This window comes from Belonocnema kinseyi, chromosome 8 (assembly GCF_010883055.1).
Source record: "Belonocnema kinseyi isolate 2016_QV_RU_SX_M_011 chromosome 8, B_treatae_v1, whole genome shotgun sequence".
NCBI classification, from domain to species: Eukaryota; Metazoa; Arthropoda; class Insecta; order Hymenoptera; family Cynipidae; genus Belonocnema; species Belonocnema kinseyi.
In genome coordinates this window covers 29,803,958-29,825,300 of record NC_046664.1, presented here as the reverse complement: position 1 = coordinate 29,825,300, position 21,343 = coordinate 29,803,958, and the positions used below count along the sequence as shown (strand labels likewise).

General features: G+C 30.5%; 1 protein-coding gene across 1 annotated transcript in view; it reads left to right on the top strand.

Moving 5' to 3' along the window:
- Window positions 1-21,343, top strand: part of LOC117178425 (glycoprotein 3-alpha-L-fucosyltransferase A-like) — a 34,449-nt gene that overhangs the window by 2,532 nt on the left and 10,574 nt on the right. Inside the window, exons 3-7 of the mRNA XM_033369852.1 lie at window positions 4,868-5,071; window positions 9,639-9,830; window positions 11,526-11,750; window positions 14,763-14,951; window positions 20,569-20,804. Of these exons, the coding sequence (XP_033225743.1) occupies window positions 4,868-5,071; window positions 9,639-9,830; window positions 11,526-11,750; window positions 14,763-14,951; window positions 20,569-20,804 (1,046 nt within the window). The remainder of the gene's footprint in view (window positions 1-4,867; window positions 5,072-9,638; window positions 9,831-11,525; window positions 11,751-14,762; window positions 14,952-20,568; window positions 20,805-21,343) is intronic.

The window sequence follows — 21,343 nt, the reverse complement described above, 5'->3', positions numbered from 1 at the left end:
TCTAGAAATAATCAATTGAGATCGATAAGAACCAATATATCTAATATCTCAATCGTTCCAAATCGTATTTCTTAATTGCATCAAAACAATTGGCAACGATGGAGCATTTTTAATTTCCAGTTGTTTCGAATCGGGTACTTGGAATTTGCCAAGTGATGTCAGTCTTTGGTCTGGCGGGAATTATTTAAAGACCGTTATTTTCTTTTTCAGAATAATATAAATTTGAAACAGTATATATTATGAAATAAAGTAAATAAACGTTTTGTAAATAATTCTTACGAAATGAAAGTGGTTCTACAAAAAAATGTGCTAATAGTATTTTATGTTGAAAATATAAAATCACATACCTGATATGAATAAAAAAGTTGATTTTGTGAAAATGAAGCAAATTTTTTATTTTTTATTATGCACTCTTGGATTGTTTATTTTAGTGCAATTTTTTATAAATTTTTATAAGTTTTAAAATCGGTTAAGCTTTTGAAAACAGTACGCGAACAATTTAGAAACGTGAATCTTCATAAAAGCTATTAAAGTATTATTTTATTATATAAAAATGCCAAGCTGTTATTACTTAAATAAAATGCAACAATTAAAAATTAATAATAGAGATAAAATATTTTTTTGTCAGAAAGAGGTCTCAATTTTCAATTATTTCCAATTACTAACACATAATTTTATTTTATAATAAAAAAAGTTTTTAATAATTCAACTTTAGAAATTTTTAGTTCATTGAAATATAAGTACCCAAAATGATGAACAAAATTCTTTCTAAATTGAATAGTGAATTTACATCAATGCCGGTGACGTTATATTCGGTAATCCTTAGATTATGACTTCCTTTTTACCACTAATGATTGACGTAAAATCAATTTTTCTATTATTCGCAAGGTAGCCACTAAAATTGAAGGAAAAATCTGGAACTCAAACGTTCATTAATATATGTAAAAATGACAAGCCTAATAGAAACTTTTTATAAAAAACGTTGAAAACAATTCGTAAATTGAAAATAAACTCTTATTCTTCAATATGCTAAAATGTTGAAAAATGTCCATACGGTTACATAAGATTTTATGAAATTATGATAAAGAGAAATGGACATAAAGACCAAAACTAAACTTTTTTTCAGATTATTAAATAAAAAGTTTGAACAAAATTACAGAAATATGTGGCCATTAATAACACTGTTTCAGGAAGGAGAGAATATAAAAAATTTCGGTGCTTATGGAAGGAAAACCATTTGTTGTGATGAATTCCGCACGTATATAAATTATTTTTGAACCTAATTAAATATTCCAAATTTAATATTTTAAATATTTAAAACTAGAATTGTCAAGAATTTTATATCAAACATATTTATAAATTCAAAATTGTTATATTGCAAGAAACTTAAAAGGATTGGATAAGTTTTTCTACTAAAAATTGAAGGAGTTATTTATAATTTTTTTAGTCTGAGCTTCAAAATATTGGCGCCATCCTACCTTCTATAATGTTGCCAATCGTTTTCAATTGGGTATCCACTATTCTGAGTTAGGGGTTAAAAGTTTTCACTACAGCATTTTGATTTTGCCTTAATTATTCACGAGCGCATTTTTACTCTGTCAAACAAATTTCAACAATGTAGATTTAATAAGAAGTAAATAAACGTTTTACAATAATATACCCGCTAAATCAAATTGCTTACCTGATAATCAGACTACATCACTGTCACATCGTTAAACGGAATGAATTTTACATGTTGTTAATCTATATACTTTTAACATTTCGTTCGGTATACCGCCTGAACATTATATTTTGTTGCACTTAAAACTTTTGCTAAATTACTAAAAATGTAATATCTAACCAATAAACACGTGCGCGTCATGTGTGTTACAAACGAAAACTGCATAGGGCGTATTGCAGACAAGTGAATTTACTCAATTCAATCCGATTCGGAACAATTGGCACAATTAGCAACAATTTAAACCGATTCAACTTTTGATTACTCTTAATCGTTATTCATCGTGTCCAATCAATTATTTCTCGGAGGGTTTGTAAACTGTTAATGGTATAATTATTTATGGATCTCAGATGAGATTAAGTTGAAGACCGGATATGAAACTAACTACGTTCTGCTACGGAATGCAGTTCGTAACTGATTTGTGAAAATACAGTCAGAGTAGGCTTAGCGTAGGTGAAGTACAAAGTTGAAGAAGGGATGGTTATTGTTTATTGGTGAGGAAATCTAAAAGTAGGAGAATTGAAACGCATTCAAATAGCAACGCAGAATATTTTGGAAAGTGAAATCATCTTCAGAGAAAATTCAAGTACAATTGTAAACCTGTGCGGCGGTAAATGTTGTATATGGTAGGGTCAGCAATGAGTTGGGAGATGAACAAAGATAGAGATTTTAAGAATCAAAAATATCGACAAACTTAGATTAGTATAACTGCTGCATTTGAGATATTTTAAACATCTGAAACTGTAATCTGGAAAATGGTTAGGAAGAAATTTAGTTTACAGGCAAAAGCCTTAAGCTTCTAAACTGCCAATACGTACTATAACAAAAATGACTTTAAGCTACGTGTAAAAACATAAAAACTTTCCCTAAATAAACAAAAGACGTCTATCCAGTTGATACTAAAATTTTAGAGAACAAATTAAAAGTTACGACGTGACAATTTCTGAATAGAAGACCTGACGGCCATTGAAAGTACAATTATAACTTAGGATTCTACAGGCAGACATACATACATACAGAAATATAGACATACAGGCACACATACATTAATAGAATGTTTCAGTGAAAAAAATTATTGCTGTCTTTTATGTTTCAAACTGATCAGATAATTATTATTAGCTGCTTACATTTTTTCACAATATAAAAATTACATAAGGATTTAATATTAATTGCTTTTAAATATATTGCCTTGTTTGATTATTTACTTTAGGATTATGTAATTGAATATCGGCTAGAATTTGTTTTTATTTCAAATTTCTTCATTATAATCACTTATAATTATTTTAAATCTTTGCGACGGTGTTGCACGAATATTTGAAAATTATATATGCATATGATTTTGTTTTTATAAAATTTGTATAAAAGGTTATTATTGATTTAAATTTTAAGTAACCAAATTGAACCAAATTTAAGATATAAAGTGAAAATTATTTCAAAATTTCGTTTAAAATAATTGTTTAATGCTTTTTATGTTTTGAAATGATTGATTGATTATTAATTCATTATATTAAAAATTGAATTTTCTGGCATAATTTTGAAAGATCATTGATAAATCCAAATAATAAAAAATGAAGTTATAAATTAATAGAAAATGTAAAATAGAAATAATTTGATTGTTTCAATGAAAATAATCGTTTAAGGCTTTTTATGTTGTGAACTATTTCATTAATTTTTAGCTGATTAGTTTTGATCACAATATTGGATAACATCAAGTTTAAATTTAAAAAGTTTTAAATTATGTAATATAAATTGATTATTCCCTCTCAGATTATGTAATTGAATATTAGCTATTACTTTCGCAATAAAAGTTCTTTTTCTCTCAAATACGTCTATTGCAATTATATAATTTTAATGATGCTTACAATTGTGTGACATAAGCATCTAAATTTAATTTTCAAAATTATTAGTAAATATATTTTTTTAATTAGTAAAAAAATTCAACAACAGGTTATAATTTGTATAATAAAAGTTTAGTAAAGTATAAAATACGTCTATTTAAATTATATTATTTGATTCAATTTTTGTTGTGTTGTGAAATTAGTATCTGAATTCTGATTTCGAAATAATATGAACTTATATATTTTTTTCTGGAATAGTTTAATTAAAATTTTCAGAAAAATATAAAGTAAAAACTATTTTAATTATTGGATGTAAATAACTCTTTAACGCTTTCTATATTATTAGCAGATTAATTAATTATTGGCTGATTAATTTATTTACAATATTGAATTACATAAAGAATAAATTTTCATTTTCCTTTGGATATTTTATAACTACTTTATTTGCCTTATCCAATTCAAATATTGATAATTTTGTCAGAATTTTATCTTTAAATTTTAAAAATGTGAAATAGGTGACAGATTTTCAAGATAGGTGAAAAAGTGAAAATTTTTCAAAAACGATAAAATGGGTGAAAAGGAGGAAAAAGTAACAACCTAAATGTTCATGTTTTTTTAATAGTTCTGATTTTGTATATTTCCATTTGCTTATTTACAAAAAAATCAAAAGTCAAACATTCTTCCCGTAAAGTGACAATAATAATGTCCAAAAACGGTTTTTTTCATTAAAAAAATACATACTAATCTTTTTATTGAAATATATCACTCAGAGTTTCAGCAAAAAAAACATAGCATTTTATATTCAAAAACCGGCTTTTGATATCTTTAAATACCGTTTTTAAATTCTGCCGAAACTCTGAATGCTGTAATTTATTGAAAAGGTTATACTGTTCGCATGCTGAATCATAAAATACAGAAAGCGAAAATTTAAACTAGTTAAACATTTTATTTATAAAAATCGGCTTGAGAAACCCTGCACACACACACACACACACACACACACACACACACACACACACACACACACACACACACACACACACACACACACACACACACACACACACACACACACACACACACACACACACACACACACACACACACACACACACACACACACACACACACACACACACACACACACACACACACACACACACACACACACACACACACACACCTCAGACCTCCCTAATGTACCTTTATCACAAAAATGTTTTCTATTGCTTCCCAATTAATTCCAGAATGTTTTTAACATTATTTCTTATTTATTTATCTTTTTTCAAACAAGTTGTTGTTTTCTTTTCAGATTAGTCGAAATCTGGCAATGATGACTGACACACTGGACTATAGCAGAGTTGCCATGTTGTCATTAAAACTATGTTTTCTATGCGTTTTTTGCTTTACGGGAACGCTGTTGGTGATTATGAATGTTTTGGAAAAAGAAATTTGGAACAGTTTACGTGAAGATGCCGGGCAAATACAGTCCATCCGAGTGGTTGATAGCTCTCAGGTAAGAATTTTTATGTAATCATAATAAATAATAATATTATTACATAATTTATTTGAAATTTAAGAAATTCAGATAAGATTAAAGTCAAATTTAAAATTATATTTAACGTCAAATAATGAAGGTATTGTACAGAATTTCTGAAAATAAATCAAAGAATCCACCGACCAAATTTGGAGAATAACAATAAAATGTTCCTATTTAAATTTGAAAAAATAAAATAAAAACTTTTCTAAGAAAGAAAAGAAAAAAATCCTTTTTTTTAAACAAAAATGAAAAAGAGGAAAGAATAATGGGAAAGCAACCAACCAATTACCCTTCTTTCGCTTTTTATTTCTTTTGTTTTTTTATTATAACAAAAACATTTCTGTGTTGAAATAATGTCACAGGCTTATATTGCCCAATATGTCGAAGGCATTTTTGGTTAGAGTTGAATTTTTTTTATTTGATCATTTTGCACGGGGCTGTCCCGGTATATATCATCAGTCACGGACGCATTTTTATAATGCAATCAAGTGATCTGATGAGAGCAGTCTGCCCAGACATATTGGACAAAGCCTGGTTTTTACCCCATCATTGACGGACTGGGTTGCAGTCAAGTACACGATGCGGGGACCAACAGCTTAAGGTGGGTTCCGAACCACCAGAACCTCGGTAAAGGTACATTGAAAAATGTCTAGATAAACAAAATGTAAAAAATAATGAACAACATTTCTGTACTCATACAGCACCCTTAACATGGCAGAAAATAAAATAAAGAAAAAAGAGCAAAAAAAAAACAAAAAAATGGTTTCGAGCAAGTAGAAACTTTATTCCAGGGTGTCAGGGAGAGGGCATCGTAGTTATTTTGCTGATTGGTTGCCTGCTCATTTTTCTTTCCTCTTTTTTATTTTTGCCTACCAAAATAAATTTTTTTCTTTTCTGTACTTCGAAATATTATTAATATTTTTCAAATGCAATAGAAACATTTCATGGTGGTTTTCCAAGTTCAAATATTTCATGTTTAAAATTTGTAAATTTTTGAAATCTATATCGATTTTAGGTGAAAAATGCGAGCTTCATCTAATAGTCAAACTAAATTTTGTTTCTTCATTGAAATCTCATGATTATATACGAAAATTGCTCATTTTCGATATGAAACGCGAAGAAAATCCAGAAATGTAAAACAATGGTTTATTTACTGCTTTTAAAAGATAGTCCGAGAAATAATGATAATTAGGAAAATTTTATGATTTTTTAAAATTATGACTAACAATTTTTGACGAAAAACATTAATATAACAGAACAAAAAGTTTTTCTGAATTGTGAATCTTTAATGAAGTGTAATTAGTTTTGTTTGAAGTAACCCACTTTCAGTGAAAATCGTAAAAATAACTCTAAATTATTTAAAAATTGTCAATCTTCTTTGAAATCTATACCTATATTTCCGATGAAAAACGCTAACATTATTTATAATTGTTGAAAGTTGTGAATCGCCTGCAAAGTTGAATTTTAAAAATTAAAAATACCCATTTTCGATGTTAAACGACAACCTTACCTGAAATTGCTTATAAATTTTAAATCATTTTTGGTATCTCTTGATTGAAAAAAAACCCTAAATTTCCGACGAAAAACACTAATAGAAACCGAAAATGTGGAAACGTGTACATTTTATTATTTTAAATCAAAATCGTGAATTTAAATCAAATGTTTTTTGTTGAAAAATACTAACTCCATGTGAAACATAACCTAAAGTTTTAGTAACATTAAAAATATTCTTTGAAATCAAATACTTTTTAGTAAAACATGGTAATAATTTACGATAGAAAGAGTAACAGAAAATAAAAAAAATATTTCGTTATTTTAAACCTTATTCGAAATGTAAAACGATATCATAGCATAAAATTGTTTAAAAATTACGAACCTTCTTTGATATCTAATTATTTCGGAACGAAAATATTAATTTTCGAGGAAAAACATTAACGAAATCCGAAATTGTTGAAGCTTGTAAATTTTATTATTATGAACAAAAAAAAACTGTCCTTAAATCTAATGAGTTTCAGGTTTCCAGCAGCAATGATTGCGAGATTTTTTACACATTTCGTTATATCACCTTTTTCAGACAGGATAAAGAAATTCGGAGACAAAAAATGTCACACTTGGAAAAATGTTTGTCTGAATTAAAAATAAATCTTTGTTTGGTTTAGGGTGAAACCAATATTTCATTGAATTTCCAAAATATTTGTTTGATTTGAGTGAAATGTATTTTATATGAACAACGTTGCTTAACTCAAACAAATTTGATTTGAATCAAATATATTCCATATTTAAAATAGTGTCAAACGTTTTTTTTAACAAAAAATTTTTCTTAGTGTGGTACTGCTATCCTATTAGTTTATAAAACCATTTCATTTTGTGCTAGTGCTTATTGAATAGTCACTACAGCCTACAATTTTTCACCGATTTTCACCGATGTCAAACATTATTTTAGTAGTAATCAGCATTAGTTGCGTAAGAACCTCCATGGATGAGATTCTTTCAGTTTTATCATTTTATATTTTTATTTTTTCATCCATAATGAGAAGGTATTAGTTTTATTTGAAAACTAACTTTCAAAGATTTCATCAAATGTCCACGTTTTGAGTTCTCCTGAGCCAGAAGAAATCAGTTTTTACGGAGGTGTCTGCTTGTCGTTTTCATTGCCTGTATACCGGATAACTTTCGAAAGACTAATGCGATTGGATTTAGCTTTGGCACACAGTTTGAGGGAACAAAAAGAAAGATTGTTTTCGTTACCTAGCCATTTTTGATGGAAATGTCAAACAGAGTATTTCCAAAAATGTTCGTGTTCAAAAAAAGCAAGACACTAAAAGTGATAGATTGAAAAAATTTGCGCACCTAAAAAATATTTAAAAACTTCTCATAAATTACTTTTTTATATGATGAGTAGTTTTTGTTTTATTCGTCAAAAACAACAGTGAAAATAAAGAAACCTAAATTCGTGTACAAGCGATACAAGCTACGAGAATAAATTTGTCTGAATTAATTCAACAAAAAAAGATTTACAAATTTTTAACGAGATTTTTTTTTACAGAAAGTGTTTTTTTTTAATCGTGAAAATGAAGATTAAAAATAAAAAATGATAAAAACAAGGCAGTAGAAATAAGTATTTTTTAATTTCCATGCATATTATGAATTGCAATGATGTACATTCATTGAAATGATGCGTATTTCAGCGCAGCTAAGAACACAATTTAATGCTAAATAATAAACAAATACGAGGTAAATACACAACCGAGCGCGAAGCGTGAGATAAACACATAATCGAGCGTGGAGCGCGAGATAAACATATCATCGAGCGCGAAGCGCGCGAACCGATAGTCGAGCAGCATCTCGGAGATCATTATTTCGTATCTCCCAGATTGCTGTGGGCTAGAATAAAAGTAGAAATCAGAAGATTTGGGTCACTATAAATGACAAAATAAATATTTGCGATTGTGGTGAAAGAATAATTCTGCTAGGAGATATAAATGGATGGGTAGGCATCCAAAATCATGATACAGAAAGAGTACTAGGTAATTTTGGGGATTTAAGAAAAAACTATAAAAAAAATAAATTAGTTGGCTTATGCTTAGAAAGGGGTTTGTTTAATACAAATACTTTGTTATAAGGGGTTCTGAATGCAATACTGATCATTACCTTCTGATCTCCAAAATTAACTTAGGTCGGGCATGGGAAGAAAAGAGAACCAAGAAAGCAAAACAAACGCGAATCAAAATTGAGAATCTACAAATACCGGATGTGCGAATATATTTCCAAAATGAGATAACCGCAGGCATAGATGGGGCAACACAGGAGGCGCTTATAAAAAACAAAGATAAAGAAGGCGTTTGGACAAAGTTGAATGTCTGGTGATGCGTGGGGGAATGATAAAATTCAGGATGCTCGAAAAGCAAAGAAAGAAGCGTACAGGAAAACTTTGAGCGTCGCTGGTCTTGACGATGAGGAAAGAAATAGACGTACAAATGATTACAGACACAAAAAGAGGGTACTCAAACGATTAATTAAGAAGAGTAAAGATAAAATTAGAGTAGAAGAAGAGAACGAAATAGAAAATGACTTTGAACGAAGCAAGAAACTGCTTCATAAAAAAATGAAGGAAAATGAAAGTACAGAATTTTTCCATGTGATAAATAGTAATGGGGAAATGCTATATGATGCAGACTAGATACTAGACGCGTTCAGAGACTATTTTAGGGGACAATAAATAACACGAGAATAAATAACACGAGAATTGTGGATCAATCTAAAACATGTAAACCCCTTCCTCACATTACTCCCTTCCCCAACGAGTTAGTCACGCCTACCCCGGAAGGGAAATGGCTGGATGGTTTAATAAATTTCCGATTCAAACCACTGTGCGCTGTTTTATTCAAAGAAGTTTTATTTGAATCAAGAAAATTCTAGGTTAATTATATAGTTGGAGAAGTGTTTTTTTTTTTCATTCAGATAAACATTTTTCTGAGTGTTGTGTAAAAACTCGTCCACGCTCGAAAACAGATGTAGGAACTTAATCCTGAAAAATTTAAAGATGCTAAATGCAACAGTTGTGGCGAACGTGGCGGAAAGTTTTCTGGACACTACCGACCTTTCAAAAAGGCCTTGGTACATGAAAGGTGGAAAGAGACAACCTGATCCGGCTATAATATCTCGACATAGTGGAAGACGATTAGCACGTCTTTGGCCCGATGAAGATCCCAATGATGACAGGCTTTTAAATCAGGTAAAGTAAATTAAAAGAAGGATTGTTTAATAAAAATTCAGCTAAATAGTTTATTATGCATCCAGGGGGAGAAGTGGGATTTTTTCGACGAGTGTCCATAAGTTTTGGAAAACACCGTTAAATGTAGAGAGTTTATTTTGAGAAAAGCCGTAACTATATTTTTTTCCAGTTGCAAAATGCAATGTCATTATTAAAAACCTTGTTTTTTATAATTATTAACGATTTAAGAAATTGCATTATTGTCGAACAGTGATGTTTAAATTTTGTATTGTAAGTTAATAATTCCAAGGTTTTTCGTTAATTAACTCATCCCGAATTCATGCAAATTTAAGAAATAAACATGAATTCATTCCACTAGAATTTTATATTATTCGTTATTCATGAAGTGTAATATTTTTTAAATTCTTATATATATATTTACGGTGAAAAGATTTCGGCTTCCAATTTATTAAAATTTATGACAATAACAGCTTCGTAGCTGATTAAAAGAACAGTTTGAAAAACATAAAAGAATTATTATTATTAATAATAATATTAAAGAGTCCTCATTGCAAAATATTCAATATTGACAAATTTTGAATTTAAAGTTAATATTGATGAATTTCCAACTAAATTTTCAAAAAATTTCAAGATTACCTCAGATAAAACATTTAAAATCAAAGATGGTAGAAGTTTTGATCTGCAATTAATAATTCTGCCATTTTGATGATTTACATTGGCAATTTCATCAACTTCGTGAACTTTAATTTTTTGACTTTTGATCTTCAAAATTATCACAAATTAAGAATTATGTATTTTTGAACTTTCAAAATTCAAGAGTTTTTATTTATAAATCTTCAAAATTAAAGAGTTTTGTATCGAAATTCGTGAAAATGGAAGAACTTTTTGCTTTAAGTCTTGAAAATGGAAATATTCTAATAAATGTTCCAAATTACATAGCTTTCGAATATAACTTTTGAAAAAGAAATTATTTGTAATTCAAAATTTTTAAAATTTAGGCATTGTCAATTGAAACTCTTTAAAATTGCAGAATACTTAATTCAAATCATTTAAAATCAAGACATTTAAATTGAAAATCGTTAAGATTGAAGAGTTTGAATTGTGAATACTCCAAACTGTGGAACTTTTAATTGAAGATTTTTAAAATAAAGAGTTTGAATTTTTGAAATGAGCAACTTAAAATTAATTATCATTTAAGTTTAAGATTAAAAATGCCGTCATTTAAATGAATTAACTTTCAAATTTCATTAATTTGGAATTTTGAGAATTGAAAGTTTTGACATTTGATCTTGAAAATCTTCATAATTTAAGAATTGTCTTGTACACATCTTTGAAAATTAAAAGTTTTCAGTTAAGAATATTCAAAATTAAAGAGTTTTAAATAAATTATGTGTATACTTTGGAATCATTGAAATCTCGTAAATCCTTTAAAATCTTTGCATTTATAATTTACCAATTTGATGGAAGAGCCTATTTCTACCCGAATTTCGGTACCTATAGCTGAATTTTTTCGTAAATGTAGACACTTCCAATATTTATACCGATTGCTTGTAAACTAGATCACCTGCTAAAGCTCTTATTGTAACAGTAACTTTCTTATCCCTTTTAATATATTGGAAGATATTTTTAACCATTGCGGATCAAATTTCCGGATCTCAGTTTTTTATAATATTTGAATAATTTTTACGTTTTCAGCTGATGTTCGTACCTCCGGAATACCACAAAATGAATCCTGAAATACCCTTAAAGAAAGTTTTTGTTCCCAGAGAGATGAGTGAGGCCAAAGTTGGGCAAGATATTTTTATAGAAGAGGGTTGCCCCGTTAGCTCATGTACAATAATTCGTGATAATCCTGCCGAGGCTGACTTACGTTTATTCAAAGCCTATGTGGATCCAAAGGAACAAAGACCTGTTAATCAGGTATTTGAATCCCCGTAAAAGTAAATGCTTGTTTTGTTGAATAAATCAAGTCTACAAATAATTTATTTCAAGGTCATAATAATTCTTTTTATTGTTTGACTCTAGGACAGAATTAAAGAAAAATTATAAAATTAACCTAATAAATTAGCAAAATACTAGGAAAAATTACCTTCAAAATGAAACCAAGAATTTTTTTTAATTTTCAATTATTTTCTTAGTTGCTTATATGCTACAAAAACATGGAAATTAGATCTTTATGCACTCTGAAAGTACTGGGCTCATAACCTGCCGAAATTTTTTTAGATTTTTAAACACTTTTCTTTTGTTTGACTTTGTCCAGTTCTCTCTTGAGCGAAGTGTCTTTTTGGGTTTTATGACCCATAAAGTTCAATAAGAAATTGTCGGAGATTTAGTAGCATTAGTACATGTAGTATCAAGGCGCTTTACTTGTTTATGATAAAGTGAAGAAAAAATAATTTTTAATGACACAAGCATGATTTTCGCCCTTTTTGAAGTCTATAAAACGGGGCTCTCTACTTTTTACTCGCAAGGGAGTAAAAAGTGACGTCAAAGAGAAATGATAAAAATTACACAACTATGTTCTCGCATTTTACAATAATCAGCCCATTTCCCATAAGAACTGTGAGAAAATTTTGGTAGCAGATTATAGAATTTTGCGGTAATTTTTGGAAAGTTACAATATATAATTGTTCAAATCACCGTAAATTGCCAAAAAATTCCTAAGAATATTCTGAGAAACTTCCTGACAATTTCCTGCAAATCATACTTCCTTTATTTTAAGTCTAATATAGTTTGAAGTCATGTCTACATTTCGAGAAATGTCTTAAATCATCAATTTGTTACAAAAAATGTCGTGTGCGACAAGGGGGAGAGGGACTTTTTCGACTTGTGGATGTTTTTAGTACTCATCTCCAGCTTGAGATACACGCTCGCCTAAAAAAACTTATACAGAAAACATACACTCGTCGAAAAGTCCCTCTTTTCCCCCTAGGTAAATAACACACTATTTTAAACTCATTATCATGCTAGATGAGCCTGCCAAATTACAAATAGGTTTGCTAATTTGTTTTTTATCACTAATGAGAGTTTGTTTCTTCATTCGGCTGTATCGCCCGCCTGTCCGTGGTTTTGGTTTTAAGGTGTTTTACATGAACCAATTATTTTTGATTGAAGGCGTATTTTTTTAAATCTTTTGAATGCAATAATTGCTTTTGAATTAACATTTGAAGCCTTCTTAATAATAAACAGAACTGAGAAATTTCTTTTTAGGAAATACTTCTGGAAAGGTCCAGTATTTGACACGTTACTGTCTGAAAGTAACGCGTTAACGTTACGGTTATCGCCTAAAAGTTTGTAACCCGTTACCGTTATTTTTTTTAATACAGCGTTACCGTTACTGAGAAAAATTAACGCGTTACCTTGCCGTTAATTTTTTTATTAAATACATTAAATGCGTTAAATACATTAATGAATTATTTGAATGTACGAAAGGAATCTTAAGAACTTGGTACATTTTATTGAAAATTTTAATAAAAATAACTATTACATTTAAAGTTAGGTAAAGTAATAACAAAATACTGAATCTGTCTAGAAGATGCCTTTTATTTAAATTATTATTAAGTTTAGAATTCTATGCTGCAGTTTACTTAAAGCTTTCCATAAAACTTTATATTCTTTCAAAAGTACAAGTTTTTCGAAAATTTCATCGCTTATGCGATGCATTTTCTGTCAAAGTTTCAATACGCGTATGCACGCGTGTGGGGTAACGTTATAAGTCCAAAACGCACTTCGTAGTTCAACGTAGATTCAGAAATTAATTCTTCTCACTCATTTCGTTTATTTTTTTTTCAGTTATCACGCACTTCTTCCTCCTTGCTGCCGCTTCACATGCGCGCTCGTAGCGGTACACTAAAGTGCTATTTTACTGCCGCTCCGCGGGCAGGAAAAGGACTCTTATTCTGCCTATTTTAGATAAAAGATGTGTTTTTAAATATTTTATTCAGAATACTCAATATTTGCTGAATCCAGTTGGAATTCCACATTTCTCTTTACAATTAGCCAAAGAATGTAAATAAAATAGTACTGTTTAAATATCACCCCCAAAAGTCTGCCTTATAGGATCCCATAAAAACCCCATAAATGAAAGAATTGGTTTTGCGAGTTGTCGACGCTAATTATAATTGTTTGCGCTCTTTTTTATTAAAATTATTTCGGGTACATAATAAACCATTTCACAATGATAATTATATGTTTAAGTAAATTGTTTAAACAATTTATTATTGTCTTCAGGAATTTTATTATCGAATAGAGTAACAAAGTCCAGGCTTTTTTTCCAAATTTTCCAATTGTTGTTTAATTTTCAATAAGAGGGAGGTGATAGTTTATCAATGTCAATACGAGTGATTCTTTGAATAATTTTCTATTATTAATAATGTTATTCTCTTTGCTTAATAGTAGAATGTTGCGGTTTTTGTAGAATTTTAAAAACTTTTTGTCTATTTTTCATTAGAGGTGGCTTAATGATGGAGGGTAATGTGCGGGGTTTCGAAGTAGGGAAAACTAGGTTGTGGACGTGGGAAGAAATGAGGAGAGTTGGGAAAGTGAGGGAAATGAGGATATGGCAGTGAGAGGAAATTAGGGAAAGCGGAACTAGAAAAATGCGAAAGGGTAGTGAAAATTAAGGGAGGGGAGTACAGTAAATTAAGGAGGGGAAGTCGAAGAAGTGAGACTAAGCAGGGGAAAGTAGGGGAAACGATTAGAAATGAAGGTTAACAGTGGTGGAGAAGTATTAAAGAAGAACTAAAGGTTGGAGGAAGTAAGTAGTAGAAGAAGAGTGTTAGCTAGGATAGCGAGGAAAGGGGGAAGTAGGAAAAGACGAATCTAAATGTGTTTTTGGTTTATCAATCGGATTCTCAATTTATTCTATATAATTGTCGAAACTTTAAATTATTGAATAATTGTTAATTATAATAAATATTTTCTGGTATTTAGGTATGGGTGATCTACATTTTGGAATCTCCCTATTATGCGAAGGGTCTCAAAAATATTGTAGTGAATTGGACTGCAACTTATCGCCGAGATAGTGACATAGTAGCGCCATACAACAGATGGCTCAATTTTCATCCTAGAGTTAGTAAAATCCAACAGACTATTAATTATGCTGCGAACAAGACGAGAAAGGTAAGAAATATATTACTAATCTATTTCTAAACATCATATTATCATTTCGATTTTGAAAAGTTTTATTAGCAAATTAAAAAAAAATCCAAGCACATTACATGGATCGCGAGACAAACTTTTTTCAGTCCGGTCAGATCAGGCGGTAGTGCTACGAGTGTGAAATCCGAATGTCCCGGCTCAATTCCTGCTAAGGGAATTTTTCGCAAATTTTTTTCGTTTAATTTGACTATTAAATCTATTTAAAGAGCCACGAAATATTTATATTTAACCATTCTTTTCATATGCAGAAATTGGCATTTTTAAACTTCTTCACTTGAAAAGCGAATATTTCAAGGATAAGCCACTGAGTGACCTCCTTGGAAAACTCTGACTCCTTGTGCAATTTTTCTAAAATAAACATCACTTATTACTGTGATTTCAAAAATATAAATGTTATTACAATAATAACAATTTATTTGAATTATATTCTATTTTTATGTTATTTCATTTTACTACTTTTTCATATTTGAACATTCATTTTGTTCTTATTGATGCTGAATTTATTAGGGAATAAGGCAGCGAAGAAATTAGATCTGGTCCAGTTAAACAATGCCTTATCGAAGTAATCCAGAATATATGTCCTTGAGTCGATCCAACCAAGCACGCAACCGAAAGTCATATATCATCAATATCTTTACTTCCCACAGCATCAGAAGACGATCGAGTTGGGAAAATCACTTTAAAGAAACCAAAAGCGAAAGAAATACTGACAAGAAGAATTAGCATTGGATGAAGACCATTTTGTCGACAATAAACCCCGAAGGTCACTCAAAAGAAAGAAAATAACACCAAATAAATTATTAATATCCTGTTCGCCTCGTTCGTAGGAACGAAATAAATTCCATGTATAGATTTCAAGAGTTAAGTGCCGTCTGCCATGACACATACAATAAGTTTTCGTGCATAAGTAATAAATTAGGTTTCGCCCGCCATCGAGCGCAATGGGCTGCATTCTGCACACGCACAACCGATAACCAAGACAATGTGATGATGAAGCGATTATTGATCCCACAAGATTTTTAAACGGTGGCTCATCGCAAAAGTCTACCCTGTCTGGAATTAAACTTGCTCATACGTCTTGAAACTATGTAAAAACACTTATGAGATTACCGTTTTCGAAATTGGTTGCGGATAGTTCAAACGAAATGCCTGTGAGTTGCAAAGTGCAGTTCCTTATCCGAAATTTCTGCTCCGGAAATTCGTTCTAATGTTCTACTTACCAGAGAATTACTGGGAGCTAAAGCATTGAGATCTTCTAGATCGTCCGTGATTGGAAGTAGAGGCTAGAAGCTCACGTATGCTTCAATTTCTACGGCGTAAACAGACAAATTTTGCAGCAGGAAGATCCCTGAGCAGTTGATCGGATTTCTGAAGACAAGTCAATAATAAGTTTTGCAAGAAGGCTGTCGTCGAACTAGATAACTTTGTGTCGTTGATCATAGGCGAAGAAGATTTCGCTAGGTCTACTTCAAACTCTAAAGTTCCGGTAGAATCGATTAATGAGTATAATGCGACGAGTTTATGTTTAGAGTGCAAGCAATGGGCAATATTTCTCGTCAAACGAGTCGATGAAGAGAAATTGCTTATGGGAGTAAGGTTCCAGTGTGCGTGACGAATCGAAATGGATAGCCCCTTAAATTCAATATAGTTTGCTTCGGGAGGATCAGTGAAGAAAGCTTTGTCGTGAAAATGAAAAACGGTGGCTAGTAGGCTTTACTCTGCGTAAGCTATGCGGGGCCATTCTACTGCTGACTCTGCTAAGTGAAAGCTTTAGGATCCATTTCTATAGTAGGATTTTCATTTGTAGGAACGTAAAGTCAAACGGCGTTCGAGAACCTGCTGTACCTTCGAAATCCGCATGGCGACATAAATCCGTCAGCGAAAAGGGTCAAATGTTTGAATCCAACCGACAGCGCTTCGTGAGTTTGACCGTGCTTAGCTGACCGCAAGAGAGAGTTTCAATTTCTTGCGCGCGCACTGATTAAATCGAAAAGCAAGAATATCAGAGCAAGGTTTTAGTTTAGGAGTAGTTAACCAGATCATCCCAGTCAGCCCATCCGGAAAAAGACAGATGAACTATGAACTATGGATCTGCCAAAAAAATCCCCGAGATATGATACCAATTTTCATAGAAAACTTTTGCTGATAAAATAATCACCCTAATATTAAAAAGACGAAGAGTATTTACTGCGACAAGTCACAATGATGGCCGAGATTAAAAATGATGGAGTCGTGCGTTTCTCAGAACTTTCGATTGGTTTACGTTTAACCCTGTTCATGGAAATATTGATGGCCTGTTTTGATAAATCAAGGTGCCAAACTAATTTGACGGAATGAGGAACTAGTCTCAGAGACAAGATCGAGAAACGATATTGTTCGAAGTTAATGTCCACCCCAGGTTCTTACAGCAACTTGTAATGTAGCAATAAAAACTTGTCGGAAGGCAGAAATAAATAGAAAATTTAGATTCTAAATTCAATCTCTAGTTTCAGCGGCGGACTGGCGTGGACCCTCAGGGTGGGTGCTCACCCTTGCCCCTGTTGGGGTGGTGCCCCTGAAGACACTCAGACGACACTAGAACAGTTTTGCGTATGAATATAATGTATGGTCAAAGATACTGAAAAATAAATTAGGCAGAACCAAAAATCTTCTCATTTTGCATTTAAAAACGCGCGCGTGTACGCGTGTAGATTTTCTATTGGTAGCAGTGAGATATTATCGACAGTACTTTTTTTCTCAGTTTCCTATACTGCTGGATCAGCTGATTATTAATTGATAAAGCATAGAGGAGAGTACCCAAATATGAGAAATCAACTCGGGCGTGATTGTTGAAATTCTATGTGCTGAATTTAAAAGTAATATAGGTAATTTTAAAGGAAATTTAGTTTGTCATAAGAAGCTCAAATAGAAAATTTTATTAAAAACTTTTTTTATGCTGAAAATACAAAAAATGTGAAAAAGTGCTTTTTCCAAACTCGTCAAACTATTCTCATAATATGAGATGCCCCAGGAAATAGCTAATAAAATAAAAAATAAAGTATTATTTTTAATAAAAAACTTCATTCTGTGTTTCCGAAGTATAAATTTACTGCTATTTAGATATATTTAGTTTTTGCAGTACACACACTTTTGTAAACAATTTCCCCCGCGCAGCTACAGTGTTATAAAAACCACATGTATCTCATATTCTGAGAACCACACCGTGCAACTATGCACTTACTATGCCTGATCTGTACAATGAAAAACTTTAACATTATCGATATTTTCCTACTTAGTTATTCAATCCCCATCACTCTAGACAAACTTTACTGCTAATTACATAGTTAATGAATAATAAATAGGGTTTAAAGAATTCCCTTCCAAGAACTCGACCACCATCGATTTCACAAAAAGTTCGCCTATAATTTTTAGAAGCCCAATGAAAAATGGATTATATCACGAAATTACTCTTTCTTTAAGGGCTACAAGTTAGTGATAGAACCAACAGAGTGGGTCTCTTAGTTTAGCTGATATCCCGCTTTCTCATATTACGAGAATATCTCATATTCAAGTACTCTCATCTACAGTATTTGCCAGAATGGATTGTACATGTTTTTGTCATTTATTGACATATTTTTATTAATTTCTAGCAATGTAAACCCTAACATGCGTAAATATAAAATTAATATTACAGATATATTTTGCAAGGGTAAAGTTTTGCAAAAATTTCGACAGAATTTGACAAAATTACTAGTTATAACCTAAAGTTTAGAATGATAAAATTAACGAAATATATGTTTTACAATCGAGACTTGCAGTTGGATATTCTTCCAGATATTTCAATATTTTGTGAATAAACAAAAAGTTTAAGACTGATCATTGAACTTTCAAAACAGTAGAATAATAATTTCGTTCCATAACACAAGGATATATACACCGTGCTAATAATGGATTACTAAATTTATTGAAAATAAATAAAGTTCTATTGCTTTTAAATATTTTAAATAAATGTCGGATAGCTCAATAATCATTCATATCTCAATCATCTTTATATGAATAATTTTGAAAAAGTTTAATTACATTTTAATAATGAATAACAATGAGTTATATTCAATAATTTTTTCATAAATAAATCCAATCCAATTCTATTAATTTTCAATAAATTCACTCAGATTATAGAAAATAATTTTCGGAATGAGAATCAATTACATTTTCCGTAATTTAAACCAATCTATTTCTAAAGCTTTAAATAATTTTGTATTATGAATGAAATTGAATATATTTTTCACCAATCATATTAAATCAATTTTTATGGCTCTTCAATCATTCTAATTGCGTTATTAATAACAATTGAAGAATCTAAATTAATTATGTTTTGTGCAATTGAACCCAGTCGAGTTCTATAGTTTTAAATAATTTTAATTCTACGATTAAGACTGAATAAAATAATGCAATGATTTTTTTGTCACGAGTTTAATTAAATCAATAGTTATAATCTTTTAATTATTTTAGCTGTTTTATTGTAAACAATTCTAAACCAAAAACATTAAAATATTAACTTAAAAATATATCTATTTCGTAGAGAACATAGAATTTTAACTTAACATTTTAGGAATCTCAAGCGTTTTTAGTTGCATTTAAAGCGTTTTTAATTAAATTTAAAATACTAGGAAACTTTCAAACGTTTCTGAAACTCACGAAACTTTCAGTGTTCCCTTGAAACTTCGCATAGACTTACAGCCCTCATTTTTTATATTTTATGAGCAATTCGATTTTTAGAGACTCTGTATTATTATGCGAGAATAACACACTTTCTTAACGTCTATAAAGACTAGATTAAAATCTTTTTAAATTCACAATTCTATCTAGTCTATACGGACGTTAAGAAATTATTTTATTTTCTTATGATAATGATTTTTCCTTGAAAAATTTGACTTGTATCACCTGGACTAATAATGCCTGTATTTTTAAAGAAGGTTTCTTCTGTCGATCTCTCTAGTAGCTTAATGGGAAAGCACCCGACTGGCAATCGGAAGCTCTGTGGTTCGAATCCCAGCGAGCGAAAGGAGAAGATCTTTTTCCAGAAAAAAATGGTTTAAAAATTTAAAAACGATTTAATTATTTAAACAAACATATATATTGAAAAAATATAAAATAATATCCAAATGCCCTTGCTGTAAAAAACTTTTTTTTTCAAGTTAGTAAAAATATTAAGTTTCGTCCCACGCGATTGTCATTATTGTTTGGCCCTCAGCTGATGTCACATCATGAAGTTCATTTTTCACTTATCAGGTTTATTTCGTGCGTAAAGTTAAATTCATAATAATTTCCTGTACAATCACTGCTAGTTTCTTTGTTTTCATTTGCGAATTTTTGAAATTTACGTACATAAATGAAGGTATGTCCGCCCCCCCCCCCCACCCTCGATCATAAAAAGTCGTAACAAAATGTCTCGACCTTACCCATAAGATAATAAATATTTAAAGTACTGTCCCGTTATTTATTTATTTTGTTTAAAATAAGTTGAAGCACACCAATTGTATATATAATAGGCTAGTTTTTGAAATTGGAATTGATTGAATAATTTGTTGATTTAAAGGTCGCCTGGTTTGTTTCTAATTGCTATGCTAAGAATCAGAGGATGCAGTATGCCAAAGATTTATCAAAGTATATCCAAGTCGATATTTATGGTAGATGTGGCAGCTTAAGTTGTCCACGATCTGAAGCTCAAGCTTGCTTCGACATGCTGGATGCTGATTATAAATTCTACCTATCATTTGAAAATTCAAATTGTCGGGACTACATAACAGAGAAGTTCTTTGTTAATGGACTTGGGTAAGGATAATATAATTATTTTTCATTTTATACTTCCCAATGGAAAATGAAACTCTGGTCGAGGGGTTGAATAGTCGTAAAATCAGGTTTACACTTGTAATGAAACTTTTCGAAATATGTAATTTGATTTCACGTGAAGTCACTTCAAGTCATTTGAATTCTTCTTAAGTTACTTGAAATATCCTGAAATTTATAAAGTTATTTTATTTCACATGAAGTCACTTGAATCCTCCTAAAGTCATTCGAAATCTCCTTAAATACCTGAGGTTATTTGCATGTACATGATGTCACTACAAGTCATTCAAATTCTCCTGAATTCATTCGAAATATTCTCAAATGCCTGAAGTCATTTGAACTCTCCTGAAGTTATCCAAAATTTCCCTTATTTCTTGAGGTCATTTGAATTTACATAAAGTCATGTCAAGTCATTTGAATTCATTGATTTCAAATCGTAGATTTCAAATTCTTTATGTCTTACGGTCCAATCGTAAATCGAAAAAATAAATATGAGCCAAAAAAACATGTTCTTCGAAACTCAG